Raw genomic sequence first — 27,564 nt, forward strand, 5'->3', positions numbered from 1 at the left:
ATCTAGATGCTGTTTAAAATACTCTAAATGCTCGAAAACACTACATTCCATTCGGGACAATGAAAATTGGAGAGTATCTGCTTTACTTTTATCTCTGGCAGCACTATTAACGGACACACATCAGTTTGACTTGATCTTGTCTTCAGGTTGTTTTCGCTTTCGAACATAAGCCTGATAATAGAAGTTAGAAAATAGAGAAGTCATGGTTATTCCATAAAAAAGGCTATACAAACAAAAATTATGGTACACAAATCCATAAAATGCTACTACAAAATCAATAAGAAATTGAATTATCTGCATCTGTGTAAGTTGCTTCCTCCATTGAGGAGGGTTGTTCGGTACCATGGCAGTGAGACCATAGTAGAAGTACAGAACCACATGAACCAGAGAGTTGAGAGATAGGAATACCGCGATGCATGGATAGGGGAAATATAAGTGGCCAAGGTTACTGAGTAGCAGCATGCTGGAGTGGTGGTAGACATGGAGGAAGGAGATCTGGCGCCGACGATGTCGGAGGACCATGAACACGGTGTCCAGAAGTTCAATGATCTTGGTTATGTAGTAAACCCAGAAGACAAAGCGCAGCTCTTCTGTTATTTCTTTGGAGTAAAGATGGCCGCTTTTGTAGACCCCATGGATGAAGCCGTACAGGGTGTATGTGCTGGTCACACAGCAGATGAAGTTGTGAAGGATCAGCAGCTGTCGAAGCAACATTATAAGACTTCATAACTATTTGAGAGTGCCAAATATCAAATATATAGGAATACTGCTAATGAATATGTAGGCATATGATGATCTTAGTTGAAAAGAGATTCCATTGGACCATTTTGCACATACAATACTGGCTGTCGGCATATTGACCACCCGGGCCGAAAATGCATATCAGCCATATCAGCCCTAGGGCCGAAAATCCATATGAGCCGTATTGCCTGGCTACTAAACTAGTACGGAATGAATACACGCAAACGCTTGAACCTAGTTTATTTTAGAGTTATGTCCCTTGCGTCATCTGCTCAAGTTGCTGTCAAACAAGAAATGGTGGCAGTACGAGTTCTAATTTTGGCGATGATGTTTTGGCTGCTCGTTTTTTTTTAATGTTTCAATGTTTACAGATGTGGTATATGATAAAAAGGTTATGATATGACAGTTTCCCTTTCGCCAGTCATATAAGCCCGAGACTACCATATGAGGTAGGGCTGATATGGTAGTCTCGGGCTGATATGACTGGCAAAAAAGGAAACTGTCATGTAATAACCTCTGAGTATTACATGTCTGGTAGTATGAGTATATATTACACAACTGTTGTATGATTATGTATTAATAGTCTGGTTGTATGGCTTAATATTTAGAAAAAAAAAGAAGATATCCAAATATTATTTTAAGAATGAGAAAAGATTATTGTAGAACAAAAGCCTTCATTTCCAATTCTGAATGTGAAGAAGAGAGACATCCCATAATTTTGTTGCTGCAATAGTTAGTCCTGGTAAGAAAAACACTTCCATCCATCACTGATATATATTCTTAATTTACTTACCGGTTTGAGATTCAGTGGTTTGGTCCATTTCTGCCAGTAACCTGAGAAGAATATCATGAGGAGGTAGATGCAGAACAGAGGAAATGATTCCAAGTTAATAACATAGCGAAGTCCCATCAGAAACATGGCCGTGTCCATCTTGCCTGCTGTAACAAATAATACAACCTGAGATTCATGAATTATGGATAACAACTTCTCTTTATTCTTTATATAACCTTTCAGAGCTAATTGATCCTTCATAAGGTGAATCATCATCTATAGAAATAGCCACACAGTATCCAGTCAGTGAACCGTGCCCAGAACACAAATAGTTTCCACAATCTGTTGGGAGCAGAGACCATTTCTTTATGTATCCAGATTTATCTTAACATTGATACTTGGTTGTTATTTTCTGACAGACCATGACAGAGAGCATTGTTGATCTGACCATGATGACAGTATAAACTATAGTGTGTTTACTGCGAAATCATTCAGATGAAAGGCAAATAAATATTTGTGGAAACCACTATGATGATTTGTGTTCTGGGCATGGTTCACAGACTGTAGATATTATGTGTGGCTGTTTCTATAAAACAGGTACCCGGTATACATATTCCACAGCACCACATTTTATCTGCTACTTTTCAATTGTAGGCCTGTACCTGGTCAATCACTTTCAAAAGTATTCAATGGGTCCCTGAAGTAATGTCAACAGTCTGGTTCTGGCTTATCAATGATCCTCGTAATACTCAGCAGTTTTATAATATTTCCTGAGGGAGCATTGAGGACGGGACTTGACAAAGTTGTGGTATCCAAACGATGTTAGCAGGCCCAGTGTCTAAGGATTGTTGGTTTTGAAAATAATCTCAGCACTAAAACTGAATTTTATTTATAATAAAATATGATGAGGGTAAAGTATCCCTGTATGCTAGCTTTGTGACAAGTAGTGGAGATACTACCAACATTGGCAATACTTCATGTGTCTGTACACACTATCGTCCTTCATCAGAAGGGAAAGAGAGATAAGTGTTCTGACCAATGAAAACTGACAATATTTCTTGTGCAACATGTCTCAGCCTGGCAGACATCTACCCTACACATGTGTCAGTCTCAGGCTACAGCAAACAACATTACAACAAAGAAGATTGGACAAACATTTATTTAATGGCAAACAGATGCACAGAAAGTGTACAGCTAAGGTTAAGTTTCATTTTAAAATTACTCATAATATTTTAATGACCAAATACAAGTTATATTTAAAGAAATACAGTACAACCAGAAATTATTGAGAATTTAAAGATTGTAAACTTTTTATTTTTTTCACTCATTACTCACGTATTAAATGTGAATCTTAGCAGAACATAACTCCAGATCCAAAGACAGGTGAACAGTAAGTATTTTGTCACCATGAGCAGCAATGCAGGCTTCAATGCGGCGGGGCATACTACTGATCAAAGAAGTTAGAAAGTCGTGGTCCATGCTGTCCCAATATCGGACCACCTCTTCTTTCATTTCAGCAATATTTGTCAGATTTTTCTTATTGACACTTTCCTTCATAAGTCCCCAAACATTTTCTATTGGATTTAGGTCAGGGCTATAGCTCGGCCAATCTAATAATGTCATTTTTTTGGTCCGAAACCAGGCCTGTGAATGCTTTGAACGATGTTTTGGGTCGTTGTTGTGCTGGAAAATCAAAAAATTTCCATAGAACACGTGAGCAGATGGAAGTAAATGTCCCTCGAGAATATCTGTGTACCGCTCACTGTTCATATTCCCTTCAAATACAGAGAGGCGTTGCCCCTTACACAGATATGCCCCAACATTGGCAATACTTCATGTGTCTGTAAATCCTCCATCAGAAGGGAAGAGAGATAAGTGATTGTACTTCGGATTGTACTTTGAAGCTGATACAAAGGTTTTTCAGTTTGTTTGGTCCAGAATTTCAGTGTATTAGGAAACAGCCACACAGAACTTTCATCTGAGAAAATCACATTGTCCCAGTTACAATTTCTATGCTGTAAGAACCAGTTCAACCTTCGCTCCTTTTGTTCAGGTTTCATGATCGGTGATGGAATTCCTCAACTTTTCTGCCAACCCATTGCATGCAGCTCAGTTCTAATTGTCTCCTTACAGACAGCCACAGTTCCTCTATCAATCATATCCAGCCTTAAGTTTTCTAAACTCCTTCGTTTGTTTTTAGATACAAGAATACCAAGCCGCCTCCTGTCACCGACAGTCAATTTTCTGGGCCTACCTGCGCCTCCCTGGTGCTCAATGGCATATCCATTTGCAATATTTTTCAAAACACGATAAATAGTGGACAAAGGGATGCCTGTTCTACTTGAAATCACTTAAGCTGATCTGATGTCCTTGTTATAATACTCTAAAATCAACTTCCTCTTCTCTAAATCATCCATACTGAGGATCACTAAAAATGTCGTCTGCTAGCAAGTAAACAAAGGGGGATAACTGTTCACAAACTAATGAAAAAGGATTAACGAAGTTGTCTCTCTTGAATGAAACCTTGCACTTGATAGCTGTTCATGGTTGTTTATACTAGAAATCCAAATAAACATATTCCTAAAATTCTCAATAATTTCTGGTCATACTGTATACTGATTCTCCCTTGTACTCTTTCTGTGAATCCACTCCTGAAACAATAACACATTTATTATGTGAATGTCCATATACTGTTAGCATATGGAAGGAAGTACCCAGTTTGTTTGACCTGTTATCTGAAGGAAACATTAACTTCTCTCATGAAAATATTACATTTGGCTTGAAAGGCAAAAAAACAATGACCCACTTATGTCCTTTTTCTAATTGTTAAGTATACATTATATAAATAAGCTTAACAATATAAAGCCAAATTTTCAATATTTTCTGCGGGAAATACCAAATTACTATATAGCTACAAAATATATAGCCTTTTCAAATGCAAAGCCAACATAATTTTATACCTTTTGGTCCTCCTTTCATACACTACACGTGAAGATCAATTCTAACCTGATCTCCACGTGTAGTGTTAGAATTGATCTTCAGTAACCCATGTAAGAGGCGACTAAACGGGATTGGGTGGTCAGGCTCACTGCCTTAAATGACCCACATGTCATTGGTTCCCAATTGTGTAGATCGATGCTCGTGCTGTTGATCACTGGCTTGTCTGGTCCACATTTGATTATTTACAGACACAATATCATGGATCCTTGATGTATCTTTATAACAATACATACATACATACACACATACATACATACACACACACACACATACATACATACATACATACATACATACATACATACATACATACATACATACATACATACATACATACATACATACATACATACATACATACATACATACATACATACATACATACAAAACTAGACATTTAAAACAAAAATATATATATATATATACAGTGTCTCCTATCGTATACTGGCTATTCAGTTTAAATGATTCATGATCATTGTAACTGTGCATGATGTCTACATTGTAAAGAGTAACATGTGTATTTGTTGAAAAGTGTTGTATAACATGCTTGATAGAAAAATACACTGTAACATGCAATAATTGCATTTTTTCTTAAAATAATATGTACAACATGCAAAAAAACAAACCAACAAACAAACAAACCCAAAAAACAAAAAATACAGCAAGGTCTGACTAAATTGCAGTGAGGTAACTTATTGGTTAGACAGCTGTCAGGCTGAAGGGCCAGGTTGAGTCCATACATGGAGACATGGTGTGAAGCTGCTTCTGATGTCACATGTCATGATATTTATTACAAGTTTTGGATTTCAGAATAAAATATTTTTGCATTTCCATGGCAACAAGTTTGACTTGGACTGAAATTGGTGGTGGTGCTCTTTTCCGGAGCAGAACTTTTAACCCTTTTAATATTTCTTCACCAAACTTGGCACATAGATAGGTATGGTGATGTACTAATGTGCCTTTTGGTAGTTTTGGATTTCTGTATGAAATATTTTTGTGTTTCCATGGCAACATTGACTGAAATTGGCATTCGTAACTACTCGCCTCTTTCTGTGACCTACAAGAAGACTCGTACCTGTATAGTACGTCATTACTGCCAAGAGTTGTGGCAAACCAATCAAATCGCGCGTACTAAAACACATTTCGAAGCATGAAAATGGCAGCATTGTCAAAGTTTGAAATATCGCTAACTATGCAAAGCACAATTTAAACATAAACTTTGAGCTATAGGATCAGCAACTTTCAACACTGAAAAATATTTACAAAGGGAATGACTGTATTGCTGTTTTGCCCACGGGATATGGGATATTCTGGGAGTAGCCATGTTTGGAACTTCTGAATTATCTTTCCTTGGTAATAGTACTTGACTATTTTCATTTCCATGCCCGTTTGTGCTTAGACAGGGCCCAGTCATAAACATGGCCACGAGGGGGATATGAGGAGCCATCCGGCTTGCCGGAATGACACGAGTAGTTATGAATGTCAAATTGGTGGTAATGCTCTTCTCCAGTGCAGAACTTTATAATTTTTCAATACTCTCTTTCCACTTTGCAATAGAGTCACTGATTTGGTTGACACATATCACTGTGTCCCAATTGCGTAGATCGATGTTCATGCTGTTGATCACTGTATAGTCTGGGCCAGATTCGATTATTTACAGACCACTGCCATATAGCTGGAATATTGATGAGTGCGGTGTAAAACTAAACTCACTCACTCACTCACTGCTATATACACTCAAAAAATTTGACATAGTCATAACTAGTTGACATATTTATGAAGAGTATTTTGCTATTATGGGGGATATTGATGACTTTGTCTTCTTGTTGTCACTTTTAGTGATATTTCAGCAATATCATGACATTCTTCAATGGCATTTAGAAGTTGGTGTAGTAATACAAGACAAATCTTATGGATAACAACTTCTTCATTTGTTTACAAAGATGTTTCTGGACTAGTTCTTGTCCCTTCTTCCAGTGGATTCTTCTTCAGAAAGCGCAAATATTAGCCCAGAAACATTGTGGTAAACAAATAAAGAAGTTGTTATCCATAACATAGTCCATTATAATAACCCCAACACACACACACACACCCCACTCTTGCACTGTTCAGCTGCTGAATATACTTACAGTTGGGGGGGAATACAAACAGGTGGAATATTGACAATGAACTAAGATATATATCTGTGAAATCAATGTTGTATTCATCAAGTAGTAAAGTGCAAGAAGCTTGAGTGAACTAAGGCCAGATGGCTGCAGAGACAGAAATCCCATTTTGCAAATGCTCTCAGATTTTAGGGATTATATTTCTAAGCATTTTCAAATAGTCCTCAAATATTGTTCATTCACTAAAAAATGGACCCTAGTAACTGAAAGTGAGACATGAATCCATTTTCACTTTAACCAGGGAGACTATATAACGGGGAGTGGTCACTCCTCAAAAAGCCCCTTAGCGTATGCCTCGGCTCGTCACATGACCAGTGTAGCCAATATGGCGGCAGCGTAGTTTTTAAGATTGAGCTTGGTTTATTTTCAACAGCTGATTATTTTCGCTGAGTGTTGTGACAACTGAAAACCTACATGTAGAAGATAAGTTACCTATTTTGTCACTTCATTTGAAGTCAAATAACTGTTATTAGTGTCAGTATTAGTACAGTAGATTTGTAGTAAAGTTTCAAGTCGGCATGTTGTAGCTCTGGCACTGGCTTCAGTTCGTGGTACACAGCGAAGAAAGACTAAATTCTATCGCTAAACACTTCTTTCACATATTCATTTAATTTTCAGAAGGGAAATATACCTTTAGTTAAAAGGTGTTTACAAGTAATAGTGATAGTTTTATAACTAAAAAAAATTGTTAGGGTGTATTTGAGGTCTGTGAAAAATATGACATATCGCCAATCTGCCATTGTACAGGGCGTTGTTTGAGTGTTTCTAGTTATTGTTCTCAAACATCTTTCACATACACCTTTAATTTTTACGAGGGGAATATACAATCAGGTGAAAGGTGTTTGCAAGTAATAGTGATAGTTTTATAAATTAAAAAAAATTGTTAGGGTGTATTTGAGGTGTGTGAAAAATATGACATATCGCCGATCTGCCATTGAAATACTACAGGGCGTTGTTTGAGTGTTCTAGTTATTGTTCTAAAACATCTTTCACATACACCTTTAATTTTTATGAGGGGAATATACCATCAGTTGAATGGTGAGGTGAGGTGAGGTGAAATTGGGTTTTACGTCGTGCTTGAAAATATTTCGCTCATATGACGACGTGCATGCGTGTGTATGTGTAGGTGTGGCTGCTTGTACTAGCCCAAACTGAAGCTGGTTTTATAGTGCTAGCCCACTGAGATACCATGCCGCAGTGAAGCATTAATACCCCACTCAGATACATTATACTGACTCCGAGCCGACCAGTCCTTGTTATACCCATTAATACCGAGCGCCAGGCAGGGACCAACAAGTACCATATTTTCTAGTCTTTTGGGATGACGCGGTCGGGGATCGAACCTGCGACCTTCCGCTCTCAGGGGCGGACTCTCTAACCACTACACCACGGAGGCGGTCTCAGTTGAATGGTGATTGCAAGTAATAGTGATAGTTTTATAATTTTAACAAAATTGTTAGGGTGTATTTGAGGTGTGTGAAAAATATGACATATCGCCGATCTGTTCTGATCCGCCATTGATGCTTGGGATGCTTGAGTGTTATAGTTCTAAAACTGCTTTCTTTCTTGTTGATCTTAGTATTTGACAAATCTGGAAAGGTGTTTACAACGCTTTGTGATAGTTCTAAACTTTCTGTTTTTGAGGGGTGTGTGACAGTGTCACTTAACATTCTGTCAATGTCCATGCCATTCCACACATGCAATAAGATATCTGAATTAATTACTAATGTAAAAAATTGTCTCAAAGTAGATTTTTTAAAAAAGGGACAGCTGATGTTAACACGTGTTCCAGCGATAGTTTTGCGTTCTTTAACATGTTTGGGGAGGGATGGCCGTGGTGTATCATTTATTCTTTCATTCATTCACATATGTATTTCTTTGTTTTGTTCTTTTTCTTTATTTCTTTCATTCATTCACATATAACTCTTGCTCTTAATTCCTTCCTTCATTCATTCATTGTAAAATTCTGACTGATACAATAAACTGGCTGAGGTACTGTTAAACGCAGCCGAAGTTGCGCTGGGAAGGAATCAAGTCACTGTGTGCGTTGGAGCATGACGAGGCACATGCTAATTAGTACAAATGGTAAAGAAAGCAAGCGGGTGACCTATCCCTTTTGTAGATTATCCCTGCTTTAACATAATTAATTCTCCGGTTCTTTTTAGTTTGTCCACAAAAGTCAGCAGACCATGATATTTTCTGCATCATACTGCCTTATTTCTGGCCATATTCATGCTCGTCCCCATAATCCTATTTAATACATTTAAAATAAAACCCAAACAGACTAGTGGTGGTGGGGCAGTCTAGTGGACAAAGTGCTTCCTTGCTATGCCAGAGACCCTGGTTTGTTCCCAACACGGGTCCCCTGCTTTGATATTGTTGGAATGCTACTAAACGTCTCAGTCACGGTATACTAACCCATAAGTCAAACTAATTAGAATTATGGTACAGTCACGAAGACTTACCTAGATCATCATACTAGATGATTAACCAGTTGTGCTCAATCAGAGTGTCATGCCAATTAGTAAAGTGACTTTAATGATGATTCATACCATCTTAATGAGTAAAACAATCTATTCTGTCTCGGTACACTCAAGAAAAACACATAAAAAATACCATGTCATACCTTACCTGAGCATCAAACTGGAAAGCCTTAGACATCCAGTGACTTCACACCGATATGAAAGAGCAACATGAAAGCTCAGCCAGCATAACAGTCTTAACTGAAACTGTTTTTCGTCAGTTTTTGCTGACTCATATGTGCCACTGGCACCAACTGACCTAGATAGTCAACTGTAATCAATATCTTACAATGCAGGTTGAGAAAAACACTAATTAACAGATGTCTTAACTCAATTTGATAAAACTTACATTGTATTAATATAAATCAACACAAAGCACCATTTCATGTCTATGTTAGTAGCCAAGGAAAGGTTTGCATCTCAGGTCCCCCTACATGGAAGTGAAATACAAATATTTCAATTTTTGACATTCCACTTGTTTTACTGAATATTCTTCTCTATACTTTGCAAAAGAAACAGTGAAAACATTATTTAAAAATCTATGGCAGGTTTTCAGGAAATGATGGAGAGCATTCACTAAAAAACTTCTTTTTTCAATATTCTTTTCATGTAAATATATACAATAAAACAATACTCCTCGTTATCAACAGGCATTCTAAAGAAAATACCATTCTTTCTTATCCTTTAATCGACAATATGTATAACTATTGAAGAAAATGAGTTTTTAAACAAAGAGTTAAAAATATTATGGTAATGCGGTATGGTACCAAGTGGTTCTGAAGTGGAAAGCATTCCAAATGGTGTGCAGTGCTTGTGGTGAACTGGAAACCAGATTCACAAGAGACTAATTACAATTATATTTAAACATGAACAGCATAACAGTTGTAACATAGCTGGGGAAGCCACAGAGAGTCAGTACAACCCTCTGGGCTGAGGTGAAGAGCTAACATTGGTTGAAGTGTCTAAACCCTATTGACTGACATCAGACTCACTTCTTTCATTGGCATTCTAGAAGTTGAGGAGATGAGTGAGTGAGTGAGTTTAGTTTTATGCCGCACTCAGCAATATTCCAGCTATATGGCGGCCGTCTGTAAATAATCGAGTCTGGACCAGACAATCCAGTCATCAATAGCATGAGCATCGATCTGCGCAATTGGGAACTGATGACATGTGTCAACCAAGTCAGCGAGCCTGACCATCCAATCCCGTTTGTCACCTCATACGACAAGCATGGGTTACTGAAAATCAATATTCTAACCCGGACCTTCATGGGTATTGAGGAGATGAAGAATGAGGGCAATTTTATGGATATACAACTCCTTTATTCTTTACAGGCGACGTTTTGTCATAGATTCTAATGTTGTTTTCACTTGCACATCTATTTCTATCTATTTAAATAAAACTTACCACAATAAAAAGAATGTGATTGGCTATTGCTACCTAATGGGGTGTGTCCTACAATAATGAAATGACCAGACAGAGTGGAAAACTTAATCCTGTTACCTGAATCTGCTTGGAAGGAGATTACGATATTACAATAGACATGTTTGTATGGGGCTTTATCACAATGAGCCTAAATTAAAGTATTAGCTAAATGTTATTCTACTGTACATGATGACAAGTTTACTTATATAAATAGATCAAGGATATTTAGTAAACTATGTAGATATAGCTTTTTTCTATTGAATAGTGTGTATAAGAGATGGGTTCTTGTTCCCTTAGGCAGGGCTTTATCAAGAAACATCTTTTAACTGTGTAAGACATACCTATATCTTTTTGTGAAATACAAAATGCCATTTAGAAAGTGGTCAAATGTAACATATGTTATATTTGGGATTACACTTTCTTAGTAAAGTACAGATTCTAAGTACTTTTTGGGTTGAGTTCCATCCGGGATTCGAACCCACACCCTCAGAGTCTGACACCTAATCTCAACCCAAAAAGTACTAGAATCTGTACTTTACTAAGAAAGTGTAAGCCCAAATATAACATATGTTATATATCTTTTTGAATGTTATGTCTGGGAGATGGGTTCTTGTTATCTTAGGCTATTATTTATCTTTAAACTATTACTGAACAAGCTAAAACTAATATTTTAAGTTTGCAATTTCCTAGTGTCTCCATCCTAATGTATATACTATTTGTGGATCTATAATCAATTATGATAAATTTATAAATGAATACTTTGTAAGCAGATTGATATTTCAGAATTAAACATACTTATATAGTGTTCCATAATCAAACTTAAACACTGAAACAAGTGTAAAAATGAAATGAGCTTTTGGCAAGTTGGATATGACCTTTTTTGTTGATCCCAGTGTTTATATGAATAATTCATTTTATTTCATGAATACTTTAGACGGTGGAAAAAGGATATTGTTAAAAACATGCCATAACATGAACAGCCATGAAGTATGACTGTGCACTATAGAGGAATCAATACTTTCAATCAGACTGGGCATGAATCAATATTCTTTCAGCTATTAACTGATCAACAAAATTGCAATGTCACGATAAGCTTGGTTAATTAAGACCACAGTAACCTGTCTTCTCTTTATCTCTGAATCTGTTTAGCTGGACGTCATGCTTCAGTTGGTATCAAGGTTAGAGTCTGTTTGTAGAGTCACCAAACCAGCCATTGGAAGAATCCGATAAAAGAAATGACTGCTTTACATTTGTAAGACCCTGGAGCAAGGGTGACTTGCAAAATCCAAACAGCCATGTGCACATGCGTACAGCTACTGTACATAAATACTATTTCACACAGAGCACTTGCTTGAATGAAGATACTGTATCTGTTCATTCATTCTTACTTGTTAAAACATGTTGTGGAAAACAGAAAACGGAACAAAAACAAACAGGTGAAAAGGTCAAAACCGACTACTTTCAATCAAAATGCAGTATTAAAATTCTGATTGAAACCCCAAAGGAATTGCTTAGTTTTGTACTCATTTTGCAGTCCCACTTACAAAAAATACATAAACATGATTAACAGTACATTTGCATCCATACTTATTGTACATTCATATTTTATACCCTCTAGTTCTACTTTATTTAAAAATTGTGTTTATTGTTCATTTTTATAGTTCCAGCCATTACCTTGAACTTCTACAATTACTGTTTCATGTCATTCGCATCTGCCCAACTACAAGCACTTATGTACCCTACAGATGAGCAATCAATCAAGATATCACTAAACAGTTAGTATCATTGCAACTGAATTTGTAGATACCAACTGTCTGACAATTAATGTGATAAGTTATCATAATTATTCATCTATGTTATTGAGACTTTGTGCAAACTTCCAAGAGATGTTGTTAAAAGAGCAGATCTTTTTTTTAACTGAAAACAGAATCAATCCTGAAAAACATGTACATGATATTCTATGGCAGTTAGAAACAGGAATTCAAAGACATGAAACTGTGAAATGAATTCAGTTACAAAAATAGTAATAGTGTAATAGTAATAAAAATAAAGAGCATGCAGTTTATGTGTCATTTTGAGTTGACACATGATAACATGATGTTTTCTAAGCAATTCCTTCCACTGCTGACAGTTGTTACAGGTAAGTAGCATATACATGTATTATAGACAGACACAGACATTATTACATTATATTCTATTATATTCTGAATAATATATTCATGTGAGAATAAATTCATGTGCTGGAACAGGACTTGTTGGTATTCTATTAGATCTTTTCATTGAGGGCCTTTTTTCCTACCCATTAAGGGCTTTTTGTAATGGGGGCATTTAGCCTAGGGGTGTTTTGTCTGGAGGCTTTTTGTCTGAGTGGGCCTATTATCCTACCACCTTTCAGATAACCAGTATCAGGAATAATCAGAAATATTGTCAGATCATAGGTTTTCGCACATCATACTTTTATGGACTGCAGGCTTTACTCAGGCTAAACGAAGGGTTTTGCATCACACAGACATTGTAAATTCTTGAATGATTGTTGTGTTTTGGAAAAAAGCTATATTTCATAAATGTTAGTGAGATGTTTTAGGGTCATTCGTGTGATTAGACAGATAACAATAAAAAAAAATTAAGTGTCTGAAAACATATTTATTAACTGGATACACTACTTGTTAATATGTTTTATGAAAATATTTCATTAATTAGCATTTACACTCACTTTATCTCTATGAGATAGTCACAATGGCTAAGAGACCTATTTGACAGTGTAATAATTGAACTATAAACTATGACTGTGCTATGTAGAAAATCAAGCATTGTCAAAATATCCCACTGTTGTGGGTTTTCGGACACTTAAGAAAATCTATCGTTTTCTTGATTATCGTATGATACAAATGTCACTAATTTATTTAAATAACTTTATCTTAAACATAATTCACCATCCGAGGATTTACAATGTCTGTGTGAGGCAACCTGTCTCGTTATAGCGGAAGTAAATACTGCCGTCCGAAAAAGTACGACGTCCGAAACACCCAACATACAATCCGAAGACAGGAAAAATACGGCGCTGACATTAGAATGTGTGTACCAGGAGATAAGAGATTTACATAACGGTTTGGTACTACGAACTATAAAACAAACCTAGTACAGAAACAGTGACATACTTATGAATCCGATCGATTATTTCGGAACACTAAAATATCCTGTGTTTTGGGTAGATCAGCCACACGTACCCTAGCTAAGCCTACTCGTTTTCATTGAAGTCAACTCATATTTGCCCCTTTCTGACAAACCTCTTACCAGGTATCCAGCGGTAAGTGTTGGGCCAAAAGATATGCACTTTCATGTATGAAAATAGCAATGCAAAGTATCGCCTGTTACATTAGCAAATCATGCAATAACTAAACACAGACAGAAACTTACCGCTTGAATCCCGTACCGGCACACCTGAGCATTTGACAGCAGACGCTTTTTGTTCCCGGAAGTATACTTTTTATTATGAAGATATATTCTGAAAACATTGCTCCAACATTCAAATGCGTTATTGTAATATATTCCCCTAGCATCTTTTTAGCTTTTTTTTATCACATTAATGTATACATGTTTGTTATTTACATTATTAAAAAGTGTTGTAGGCGAAAAGCCAGGCGATTAAGCATTCTAAATAAACAAGTATTGTGTTTATAGGGATTAGTTGTTAGCTATATGTCTTCAAGAAAATCTGCCACGTTGCGTGCGCATGCGCCCAACCCGGAAGCCACGACGGCAAAAGATGGACTACTTCCGAAATTTTCTTGGGACTCCTCAAGGAGGAGAACAACCAACCGGTGCAGAAACGGTAAACAGAAAAATATATTAGTTCTAGCATCTTCATGACACCCTGTTCTAATTGTTTGTTCCAATAAAGTATATCCATATATTGCATTTTGACCGCTTCAGCTGTAAGCGTTCGAAAGTTTACCAATGGTGACATGTGTCAAGTTCCAGAGGTTATGTCATTGTAATTTCGTGATAACATTTTCGCTCTGTATGAGAATGGACACGATGTAAGTTGAATCATTTGATGTTTGGCACATGCCGAATTCCACTCCACAATCATTTAGGATGATATTTTTAAAAACATATGATTGTTTATTGGAAGTCGAGTGTTTGTTTCTGTACGATATTGGAGGCCCGATATTGCATCAAGAAAATCATCGCCATCATTTGATGCTGTACAATACCTATAAAGGACCTTCTTGTCAAACTTGGGTTGGTGTGTGTGTGATAAAAGCAGATATTGGTAAACAAGAGTTGTAATGGGCTCCAACCATCTGATATGACTGTAAGCATCGTCATGAATCCAATGTAGATTGTGGTGAACAGAGATGGCTCCTGTCAAAAGTGCAGTATATTGACAGCAGGTTGCTGTTTTGGTAACTGGCTTGGACTGCATACTGTGGCTCTCACTTCGCAGACCTTGCATTCCTCTTCAGTCCTTGGTGTTATAGGCGGTGATGCGGTAGCCCGGTAGCAAAGACCCGGGTTATAATGCGTGAAGCCCATTTTGGTGTCCCCTGCACTGATGTTGCTGGAATATTGCTAAAAGTGACGTAAAACTAAACTCACTCACTCACTTGGTGTTATATGCAAGGTGGCCTACCTTTAGAATTCAGCACCACAAACTTTACAAATACGTCACAATACCTTATGATGTAATTTGCAAAACTTTGTTACCAGTACCAATGGCAAAACAATGCCCTGTGATGCAGACAGTTGCTAGGTTATTGAGTGCACCTAAGCTCCTCTTGGTGTTTTGTCGTCTCTAAATGCATTGCCATTTGGACTAATGGAAGTTGTCAAGGATCTTACGCTTAAGCCACTTCCACTCCCGTCACAAACTCATAGGATTTGGTGTCAGGCTCACAGACTTGGTTGACATGTCATCATATCCCATTTGCATAGATTGATGCTCGTGCAGTTTATCACTGGATTGTCTGGTCCAGACTGCCATCATAGCTGGAGTGTGACATTAAACAACAAACAAACAGTAATGATTTAATAGCTTACTCAACCTTGTGGCATCACCAGCCATGCTCATGTCTTAGTAGTTCCTTAGTACGATCCACATTATCCTTACAGTGTTTAGTACAACTCTTTCTGTCACAAATTTACAAGATTATTTTAGTATTGAATCATATCATTCATGCATAATGTGAATTCAACATCTGACACCAGATGTCTCCAGCCGTCTGCAGTTTACACCGTATCATCTCATTCCATACCTCTCAATATTGTGCAGATTACATAATGGAAATAGTGTGCCAAATATCATTGATATAATTTGTTAATTGTCTGAAGATTAAAATCACAAGACACCATGTTTACCTATAAAATTTGTAATTGTCCATGGCCTAATCAACGCTTTCTGTTCATTTCCGTAATCCTCAGGCATGACTAGATAAATGTACACAATAAGTAACTGTGGGGATGTAGCTGAGTCAGTTAGCTTCCAGGGTAACAATCTGAAGGTTGCGAGTTTGAGTCAGATGGATTATCACAAAACTGGTTGCTTGTTTTAGTGATATGTGACCTTCTTTTATCAATTTTCTTGTTTCACAGGGAAAATGGCTATTGTGCATGCACAGAAAGGTAAACTATTGGGTCTTACCCACTTTCTAAACCAGCACTAATTCTTGTGATAGTGCTGTTAGTCCTGTGATAGGGTGTTGGCCAGTTAGATTGATTCATTACCTTAGCTCTAAACTGGCAAAATGAGATTGATCCTTGATGTGGCACAAATTGAAATGTCAAAAGGTGCGCCCAGGTATGTTTTAGTAAGGCAACTGTAGATACAGAAACAAAATGGGAACAGTTACTTGATGAAGGGTCCAGAAGTACAGGGATTTACATGGAGTCCTGTATTTGAGGGTCCCTGGGACTTATACTCTTAATTTTCAGCATGTTCAGGGGTCCCAGACACTTAAATATTATTATTAATACACGTTGTTGTATTGTGTATCATGATCATCACATTGCTACAGTAATTAAATTGCAAATAAGACCATAACCCAGCTAGTAGAAAACTCAGTGATAACTTATTGTCACTTGATTGGAATTTTACAAAACATATTTGTACTTTTTCTGAGTCCCTGTGGATGCGCTTATAAATTTGTTGCGTCCATTGTCAATTTTTATGCCTTTTGGATGCAGGAATTCGCGTCCTGTAAATCCCTGGAAGAAGCCCAGAAACGTTTTCCATGCATAATAAAAAAAACTGTATCCATTCTACTCCTTGTCATGAACCCCAAATTCTCAATGTCTAAGAGACTTTCATTTGTAAAAGTTGGTGTGTATATGTTTCTTCAGGTTGAGAGATTGACAGAGCGAGCCACCTCCTCCACCCTGCTAGAAGATAGGCGTGGTGCAATCAGAGCCCTTAAATCTCTGTCAAAGGTAAGTGACCATTTGTCAGTCCAACGTTAAGCTTGTTATGTGTGTCTATTATTAAGAGTGAAGGGGCGGTGGGGTAGCCTTGTGGTTAAAGCGTTTGCTCATCATGCCGAAGACCTGGATTCAATTTCCCACATGGGTACAATGTTTGAAGCCCATTTCTGGTGTCCCATGCCGTGATATTGCTGGAATATTGCTAAAACTGCATAAAACTAAACTCACTCACTCACTATTAAGAGTGAAATTCGATATAATGAGATATTATCGTTGTATTGACTGTTTTTTACCTGAGCTTATTCAACTGAACAGATTTTTTCTGGACTTGAGCTTGACAGACTGTGTTGTAAGAACTGACTAAGAGAATGCTTTAAACCTGCACAGAGGCTGATATCTGACCCCAAAATGTTTCCTAATTTATCTCACAGTGGCTCTTAGTCTTAGTTTGAAATTGTACATAAATCCCTGTGAATGGGGATAATCTCCATAATATGTGACCTGTGCGTCATCAAACCCCATCCAGAATATTGCTTAAATATTGCTGAAACCTACATAATACCCCCATGACCTCATGAACTTACTCTTTGTTTCAGCCCTAGTTGTGTCTCAAAATAGGGGAGGGAGCGGTGGGGGGTAGCCTAGTGGTTAAAGCGTTCGCTCGTCACGCTGAAGACCCGGGTTTGAATCCCCACATGGGTACAATGTGTGAAGCCCATTTCTGGTGTCCCCCGTTGTGATATTGCTGGAATATTGCTAAAAGCGGCGTAAAACCCAACTCACTCGCTCAAAATGGGAGAGGTGGGGTAGCCTAGGGGTAAAAGCATTCGCTCGTCATGGTGAAGACCACCACTCATCCGTTCAATTCCCCACATGAGTACAATATTAGAGGCCCAATTTCTGGTGTCCCCTGCCATGATATTACTGGAATATTGCTAAAAGCGGGCTTAAACTAAACTCACTGTCTGAAATTACTGTGATTGGTGAATGTGTAAAGTGTAAAGGCAAATTACTGGTAATGTTAACAATGGCCTTTTGTCTGTTAACAGTTCTTGTTTCACAATCATCATTCCAAAGTAGCTTGAATAAAATTAGTGATAACAATAACATAGAATCATGAACCACGTTTTCTATTGTCTATTCAGAAATACCGCCTTGAAGTTGGCACACAGTCTATGGGAGTATTGATCAATGTCTTGGAACAGGACAGGTGAGTTGTCTTGTCAACTAATTTGTTACCATGGTTACAGGTATCCAGGTGTTTTCTGAATAATTCTGAAGGGTTTGTTACCCACTAAACATGCCATGCAGGTCTGTTCATTACACTGAGATTGGTTTATTAGCTAGATAGAAAGCATACAGAATGTATCGATGTTTTGCTGAACTGTGTACAACATGATTTTTGTTTCAGAAATGATGCTGAGATCACCGGTTATGCTCTGGACACATTGTGCAATGTCATGTCTAATGAACCATCGGAAGATGGTAGGTAGAATGAACAGTGATTACAATCCCAGGGATTGGGATAAGCAGGGACCATGGGCCACTTTGCACATTAGAATAATAAATGGCCCATTAAAAAGTAAACTTTTGATACAAAGGCAGTGGCCCATTCTAAATAAGAAAATGGCTAATAATCCTGAAAATGGCCATTGTCAAAGTTCTCTATCCCAATCCCCAATCCAAATTCAGGCTGTACTACATTAAACCAAGTAATGAGGATTATTGTAACTATAGATTACTTGGCTGTTTGTGTCATCTTGCTCTTAGAGAGAAGTCAGCTCCTCCTCACCCAGCACCATCATTGTTGGAATATTGACTATTGATACTTTCCTAATGTTGATGTTTTGTTTACAGATGATGAAATGCCATCACATGTTCCAAGTGAACTAGGAGGACAGTTCACAGAAATCTTTATCAAAGAGTCAGAGAATGTCTCTCTTCTGCTCTCTCTGTTGGAGGTAAGGATGTTTGAGAATTACTTTCGGAGCTTACCTTTTTGTAATTTGAGCAGTATCTCGACTTGCATATCTTCAAAGAATGAGGGGCAGTGGGGTAGCCTAGTGGTCAAAGTGTTCGCTCGTCACACCAAAACCCGGGTTCGATTCCCAACATGGGCGCAATGTGTGAAGCCCATTTCTGGTGTTCCCTGCCGTAGTATTGCTAGAATATTGCTGAAAGCAGCATAAAACTAAATTCACTCACTCATTCAATGAATGAATGCCCCATGGCCTCCATGGTCAGAAATAAGGTATAAAACAGTGACTCTTCAGTTCAGAATCAGTACAGTGTGTCTGAGTGGTGTGTGTTAAACTGCAGTGTGAGGTCTCAGTGGGCTGGTACATGCAGACAGTGAGACAGATGCATGTAAGCGCTCATGCGCTGTACAATTTCAGTAGTCACAAAAGCAATATTATTATCCCCATTAAAATCATTCGTGTATGAATTATGTCAGATTGAATTTAATTGAATTGGAACAATGTGTTTTTATTACTAGTTGGGGATTCTACCCTGAATAGGCTATTCTGTCCAATGCCTTCTGAAAGAATGTATGATGCCCTTATACAGCAATAGCAAGCATTGATAGATACTCCTGACTGAGGCGGGGCGGTGGGGTAGCCTAGTGGTTAATGCGTTGGCTCGGCACGCCGAAGGCCCAGGTTCGATTTCCCACACGGGTACAATGAAGTCCATTTCTGGTGTCCCCTGCCGTGATATTGGTGTAATATTGCTAAAAGCGGTGTAAAACCATACTCACTCACTCACTCATCTGATTGAGGCTAGGGGCCCGTTTCACAAAGTTATCGTAGTGCTCCAACTGTCGTAAGTCTATGTATCCCAATTGCGTAGATTGATGCTCATGATGTTAATCACTGGGTCGTCTGGTCCAGACTTGATTATTTACAGACCGCCGCCATATAGCTGCAGTATTGCTAAGTGCAGCATAAAACTAAACTCACTCCTGTGATACCACTGTAGGGATACCAGGTTAGGATAGTTTGCAATAATGTTTGCTCGTTGTAAGAGACAACTTTATGAATCAAGTTGTCAGATTTGGTGACTTAGTTGATCGTATGTCTTACTCCAATGGTCAAACATCATTCAGTCACTTTCATCCGATTAGGAGTACGACTTCCATGTGGCGCTGGCCGACGGTAAAGCTGCTGACCGTCCTACTGACCAACAAGAGCAAGCACCTGCAGGAATGCATCTTGGTCAGTCCCATGGGTGTGTCCAAACTCATGGATCTACTGTCAGACAGTCGTGAGATCATCAGGAACGATGTAAGTACATGGATCCTGTGGATCAAACACTCTGTCACTGCTGTATTGTTGGAAGTGATGCAGTGTAAGTGTATGGAGACTTAGGGACTAGTGTTTGGAATTGGTTGAAATCTCACAGTTGACTGATTCATTACCAACGAACAATCATTGAAAAAAATTGGTTAGCATCATTTTTCAGATTTTCCTATCAAGGTTGTTCTTGCAGATATGAATAACATGATGCAACTTGCTACTTTAAAGTGAAGACTAATATATCATGAACATAAACTTCCCAGAGTCTTTAAGAAATATTCAGTCATGGCTTTTCAGTTAGTGAAGTGAGTTTTCTAAGAATTAAACACGTTTTCAGGCCCTGACACTTCAACGATATGTTCCATTGTCAAGTATTTTAAAGAGTAAAACAGTACTTCCAAAATTGTTTATGTTCGATTATGAGAAAATGTGATCGATTGCTTGGTCATTTGGTCACTGCGACCAATCTTCAATTATTTCAATTAATCGGAACACCACTAGTAGGGACCCTCTCTGGAACATAAAACTGACCATGTATCAGTACAATATTAAGTGTAGGATATGATCCTCAAAGTTGTGATTATTCTGCAACTGTGGTTGGTGTTAGCCCATCAGGCCGAGAATGAGCCCCACAAGCAAAAGTAATTGCGACTGTGAGTAGCATATCCAACTTAAAACAAATTCCCGTTCAAAATACACACTCAACTAATGTCCACTTGCTATGCCTGTGCATAGATACAGGAGGGTCGATTTATATGCATACCAATTATAAATGGTGATAAATTATGTTAAATGATGTATCCCAATACTTCTGAGATGTTATATTGAAGTGGAATTTGCCGGCAATATATTATTTACAATGAGAGATACTCCTTTCTGGCTTTCTGTTTACCATTTACCCTGTAATTCATAATTTTTAGTTTGGTCAACCTTTGTTTGCTAAATAATTCCTCTTGAGATTCCAAAGCACAACTGATCCTTAATAATGTATAGCATGAAGAAGCATTGAGCTGTCTGAGTTGTGTTCTCTTTCCTTCTGATTGTACAGGCACTGTTGTTATTGATTCAACTCACGAAGGGGAACGCCAACATTCAAAAGATTGTTGCATTTGAGAATGCATTTGAACGTCTCATCGAGATCATCCGAGATGAGGGCAACAGTGATGGTGGTAGGCAGAGATAAAGACACATCTGTACATTTTCACTTGTGTGGGTCAGGGTCAAAACCTGTCTCAAATGCGTGTTTTCTTGAAGGGAATACAATAGCCTTATAGCAAAAGTAAAACAAATAATAGCTTGACTTGGAAGACAGTTGTTTGCAGTTATTTGAGAATGACCCATAAGTTGCAATCAGTAACACAAGCAGGTTGCCTTGTGCATTGCATTAAGTTTGACAAATGTTGCAGCCATTCCAGCATCTGCAAGTCTTGGGGCTAATTTCAAATTCACCCCAATTCTAGTGGTCTGCTAGCAAATGCCCCATTACGCTTTAAGTTGTTGCTGTATGACAAGCGGTATGTGTGATTTTATGCATCCTCCAGTTATTACCACGAGTGGGATAGGAGTAGTATAAAATCCAATTAGAGATGCATAAAACCACATATCACTTTAGTTATACTGCTACAACAAATATATCTTGATAACAGTTTTCAAGCTGCCTGTGAAAAAGAATTGGAACAAATTAAAAATTGATAGAAAACAGCTGTTTTGAACTGAAGTTGAGTTGTGCTGTGCCATGTGCAGTGTTTGCTCTTACCCAGAAAAGCTGCAGGCCCTAAGTACCCAGAACCATAACAAGTTATGGGTCCTGGCTAGCTATTCTCGAAATGTTCATAGCCCTACGAACATCTTAAGCCCATGCTTAACATATTGGCTACGATCAGAGTTAAGAATTCTTTCGAGAATAAGAGCCCTGATCAGAATGTGTAGGCCCTATGTTTTAATATGGAAATAATACTCATAGTTATTTTGGATGAAAAAGCTGTCGGCCATAAGGACCTGCAGAAAACAAAAGCTGTGGGTCCGAGTGGTTTCATTCAGGCCTAATGTGCAATTTCCTTATTGGCATCAGGGTAAAAGTAATGCATTCTCCAGCTCATAAGGAGCATGTTTTCTATGTGGCAGGGTATAAGGGATGTATTCCCCCACCCAGAAATTCATTTCCTTCACAGGCAGGATGCATAGTATTTTATCAAGATCCTGTGAACCAATCAAATCTCGTCATTATGATATACAGTGCTTTGATAGAATATTTACTGAACATTTTCATACTGTTTATATTAACCTGAGTAAGGAATTTTGTCAGGTCATTGCAATAGTAGAAGCTACACCATGTTCTAATGTCTAACGTGTTAGTCTTGTTTTTCAGGTATTGTCGTGGAAGATTGTCTTCTGTTGCTACTTAATTTACTCAAGAACAACATTTCAAATCAGAATTTTTTCAAAGAGGGTAGCTTTATTCAGAAGCTAGAGCCATATTTTGAGTTGGACGCTGGTCAGCAGAGCACCCAGGGGGGCTGGTCAGCTCAGAAGGTTACCAACATCCATCTGATGCTGCAAGTGAGTTGACGTTGTGATCACTAACACAACTAACAACCCGGTGTGCTCAGAATTTTGGTGGAGATGGGACGGCAGCTGGTGGTGGATGGTTCTTATTTTGAATGAAGTAAAGGTTTATTGGAACTATGGGCTTACTTCTCAGTTTTGTTTCTTTTTGAGTGTACATGTTTGGAGAGAAGGGGAGGAATACGGACTCATCAATGTTGGTTGGTTTTTTTTAAGTTTTTAAAATTGGCTTTCTAAAAGTTTTAATTAAATTTAAAATAATGTATAAAATTTGATTCCTACAGGAAATGAGTTTTCTTAAATATTTTACTTTTTGATTCATGGAATAAGAAACATACCTTCTAAATTTTTAAATATTTTTTTACATCTTTGGGTGTCTGGTTTTATAAACATCTCATTTTGTCTGAACTAATTCATACAATTAGAATTATTTGAGGACTTTCCAAGAATTATTGGTTTTTTAAATATTTGTCTGCTGAAGAAAATTGAAAATATTTTCTTAAATATAAATATATGTTTACATATTTATAAATAATATTTGTTAAACATTTTAAGTGAGCTACAGTGTCTTATTGATTTCACTTAGTCCCTGTTATAGAAATTATATATCTTCCATCAGTTTGAACCTACATACTATTGTTTGCCTCTGGCTCCTGTAGAACGTTATGAAACATACACAATTATTAATTGGTGCCTGTGATTTTAAATCTTTATGATGGTTCCAATAAACCTTTGATTTCTACAGGTTAGCATGGACAAGCATGCGTTTGTAGTACTAGGTTTTCCAATAATACTTTGTTTTGTTTTGGAATGTCAGCATCAAAAACAGTAATGCAATATTTTCAAATATCATGTATAGATAGAATCTGTGAAGATATTATTGGAAAACCCTGGTAATTAGCATGGAGTGCATTACTAACCATTGTCTCATTCCTCTTGACGTTTATCAGAATGTTCTTGTTCCCCTTTTCTATGTCTATGCAGGGGATATTGACATCAGTTGTCAGTTATATTTGTTTAAACTTTCAGACTGTGCCTAAGCTTAATCCATATGTAATGTAAGCAAGAAATGACATTTACTATGGTTATTTTCTAGGTATGGGTTTGTTTAATTTAAATCTTTTGTGAAATAATTGTTGTGAAATTGATAGAAAGGTAGATGAAGAAGAAAAAAAAACGTCACTCAGTTTGTTTTTGTTCCTGGTAGTACAATCACTACGGTGATGTGATTGTTAAAATTTGATAATGTAGGAAAGGTTAATCAATAATTTCAGTTTGGTTTGCTCATGATCAACTCTACCTTTTGCACCTTTGCAATGCCCCCAAATACAAACTGGAATGTGGCTTTGGTTCCCTGGTTGAAGTCCTATGCCCCTTGTTTATTTGTGAACAGGCTATCACAGATAAGCTGAAAATATTTCAGTTGAGTGAAATTGATTGATTTTGAATTTTGATTCTCATTCTATTAATGGATGGATAATGGACTGTCATAGCTGCAGCAAATATCTATTCAGAGTTCTATCTCTTTTGACCTGGCAGGATCTGCTGATGCTCACTTACAATCCTTAGTTGTCAGTACTGTGGTGTGAGTCACTTGTATTTCCAGCATCAAAGTAACATGCATGTTATAACCAAACTACTGTTCTGTGTTACACTCAGTCTCTTTGCATGATGATCTGCTTGTGATGCTGTGAGCCTGAAGAACCTGACTTTCCTGTCATCATTTGTCTGTCATTAGCATATGTCTCCATCTGTGACCTCTAGGCCAGGTGTCGTCATTGTCATTATCATTATCATTTTTCATATTCCCTCTGTGTCCTTTCTACAGTTTTTATTTTCTCTTCGAACAACTTTCAAATGATTTTCGTTTGTCTCTACCAAAAGGTTTCATGTACTCTGTCTATATTAGAGTCTCTGTGAAAGTGTGAATAGTTTACGTTTTATGTACTTTCTGGGAAATGTTTTTAGTTAGAGGAGCTTCAGTTGCCATGGTTACTGTCAATAAGTTTCTTTTCTTTTCAGTTTTCTTGAACAGTGCTTCAGTTATTTTGGTTTATTGATTTTTACTGATTATTTCAGCATTTTGTTCATGAATTTAATTTTGCGAGTCCACTAAAATTCTGGCTCCGCACACATGTATCATTGGCTGCTTGGTAACAGTGGGTTGTCAAGGTGATGATGCTGTGCAGGTTACTATGTTGTTACCATGGTAACGTGCCTTTCCTAGTAACCTGTACAGCCCACTGGTCCCTGTCATGTGCATCTCCCATGATTCCCAGGTTAGTCCTTCAATGCCTCCCCCATTAAACCTCACCTAACTCGCCGTCATTCACCATCGTGGACCAATGCTTCATTCAAACGTGCTCACCTTTTGCAACTATAGTCCGTTTGATTTCATTCTAGACCAATGAATTGCTCACTAACACAAAATCTAATAATTGCAACAAAACCAAATTTTGCACAGTAACATGAAATCGACAGACCAACTCTGATGATTTCTATCATAATTTTGGACACTCAAATAAAAAAGTTGTTTAACAGACGATCATTATTTTGTTGTCACTGGTCATTATTTCTTACAAGGGCAGGCCACTTGCTGGTAGAACAGCCAGGTGCGCGAGTTTATGTGTGAAATTGAAATTTCACTACCCACGCTTGTTGATACTCACGACCTGACTGTCCTATCAGCAAGTGGTCCCTTCCCACGTAAGAAATAGCGAAAAGTGATAACAAAATAATGATCATTTGTTAACAACTTTTTTAGTCGGGGTGTCCAAAATTATTATGCAAATCATCAGAGTTGGTCTGTCGATTTCATGGGTCTGAGCAAAATTTGGTTTTGTTGCAATTATTAGATTTTGTGGTAGTGAGCAATTCATCGGTCTAAAATGAAATCAAACAGACTATAATTGATGTGTTTCATATGCTGAGATACCCAACAGGGCCAGTTTCTTGTTTGTGTTATATACTTCTCTTTCTTAGTCAAAGAATGGCAGCTGTCTGCACTAACCGTTATCATATGTCAGTTACAATATAACAATATTGTTGTAGTTATTCTTAGCTGTAATATTTATCATGATAGTAAATACAAATAGTACAGTTGGATCTGTTTTGTAAGCATTGAAACATGTGACATTGCAAACGACCCGCATCATGACCATTTAATGTTTCTTATTTTGAGACTAGATCCAAGTATGCAATATTCTAGCTATATGACGTGGCTTAAGAACATTTGAGTCTGGACCATTCAGCCAGTGACTGATAGTATGAACAATGTTCTCTGTTCAGGGCACCGTTACAAGCGCTCCACAAATTCACCACATTTCTGATCCACCTCTCTTTTCGTAAAGTTGACACATCATTTTTACAGTTTATGAGTCTCTTGACAAATACGTCCCTGGATCAATGTTACTGGCAGTCTTCTAGATTAATAAGAATTCTGCTGATTGTTTTGATTTGAGTCTGAGGTGATGAAACCTCAGCATCAACGGCATCGTCATCATACTGGATTCAATTGGTCCCTAGTGTCAACAGACAGATTTTGTAAACTATCTTGGTTAGATCTGTTGTGTCTTTGCTTGGCCACATCCTACAACTCAGCCAACTGTCTGACTGTTCCTGCTGAACCATGTTCCTTCTGTCTGATGTCTTCAGGTTCTCCAAATCAGTCCAGAATCATCAGTTCCAGATTCATCAAATCAACATCTTCATTTGATTTATATCAGATCAGTCCAACATGTTTAGTTCTGAATGTTCTAGTTCATCAGAGCAACATTTCCTTTCCCAAGAGAAATGCCACAATGTGTCATCTTTCTTTATAAAAATGACCCTTCAGTGTTTTGTTCTGCTTTCAATTTTGACATTGCTTCAAGTTGTCATATCTGCTTTTGAGCTGTTTAGTTTGTTAGCTGTTTTTATTGAAGAATAATTGATACAAACAACAGGTTGACTTTTTTGGTAAAGATTATGTTTGATGTGTATTTTTGTGCAAGCATATTGGATAATTTGATTGTCAAACACATACTTTTAAATACAAACAAGCAAAATCCAGTGCATCCAATTAGGAAGGGCTACTATGTGTATGTATGACATGTGAACGTCTCTTGTAGTTGGTACGAACAATGGTTTCTCCCAACAACCCTCAGCAGCAGACGACTTCCTGTCAGAGGGTCATGAACTCTTGCGGTAAGTGTTAACTTAATTGGAAAAGCGTCTGCAATAAATAGTCTTTAAGATTTTGGTAACAAGGATCTATTGATAAACATATTGGTTGCTCGTATGAAAAACAGGCAGCAACCAGGTTTAAGTAAGGCTTTGATAGCTGATACTAGTAAATGGATCTGTTGATAAATATTTGGGTTACTTATGTTAATTACAGGAAAGAACTAGCCAATAGGTTGTGTTTTACGACTGATAATTTGCATCAAATGATAACCTTGCATAAATTGTCTGAAAACAGTATTTATTTACTTAATGCAGGGCTCCTGAAGAAGTTGTGTTCAATACTGATGGCTAGTGGCGTTCCTGCCGATGTTTTGACAGAGGTGAGTCTGGTGGTTCCACTCTCATTATTGTAGACTTTGGTAATTGCCTAGTTTCCTCAAAGTGGTTTAAGGATAATCTCTTGCAAATAATTCTATGCCATTTGATTGGCTAAT

At 37.5% G+C, this 27,564-nt stretch overlaps 2 protein-coding genes across 2 annotated transcripts in view; one reads left to right on the plus strand and one right to left on the minus strand.

Moving 5' to 3' along the window:
* Positions 1–58: 58 nt before the first annotated feature.
* On the minus strand, positions 59–14,268 carry LOC124291734 (elongation of very long chain fatty acids protein 5-like). The gene is made up of 3 exons (XM_046728809.1): positions 14,043–14,268; positions 1,535–1,680; positions 59–699 (listed from the first exon to the last, which is right to left on the minus strand). The coding sequence occupies exons 2-3, from the start codon at positions 1,670–1,672 to the stop codon at positions 121–123; spliced, it is 717 nt and encodes a 238-aa protein (XP_046584765.1). The 5' UTR covers positions 1,673–1,680; positions 14,043–14,268; the 3' UTR covers positions 59–120.
* Positions 14,269–14,338: 70 nt separating this feature from the next.
* The window catches only part of LOC124291726 (general vesicular transport factor p115-like), a 32,161-nt gene continuing 18,935 nt past the window's right edge, over positions 14,339–27,564 (plus strand). Inside the window, 11 exon segments of the mRNA XM_046728796.1 lie at positions 14,339–14,457; positions 16,968–17,054; positions 18,191–18,255; positions 18,457–18,530; positions 18,903–19,006; positions 20,170–20,187; positions 20,189–20,329; positions 21,390–21,510; positions 22,710–22,900; positions 27,016–27,091; positions 27,386–27,450. Of these exon segments, the coding sequence (XP_046584752.1) occupies positions 14,359–14,457; positions 16,968–17,054; positions 18,191–18,255; positions 18,457–18,530; positions 18,903–19,006; positions 20,170–20,187; positions 20,189–20,329; positions 21,390–21,510; positions 22,710–22,900; positions 27,016–27,091; positions 27,386–27,450 (1,041 nt within the window). The 5' untranslated portion in view covers positions 14,339–14,358.

The sequence above is a fragment of the Haliotis rubra genome, unplaced genomic scaffold (assembly GCF_003918875.1).
Source record: "Haliotis rubra isolate DU_JTF1 unplaced genomic scaffold, ASM391887v1 Scf5, whole genome shotgun sequence".
NCBI classification, from domain to species: domain Eukaryota; kingdom Metazoa; phylum Mollusca; class Gastropoda; order Lepetellida; family Haliotidae; genus Haliotis; species Haliotis rubra.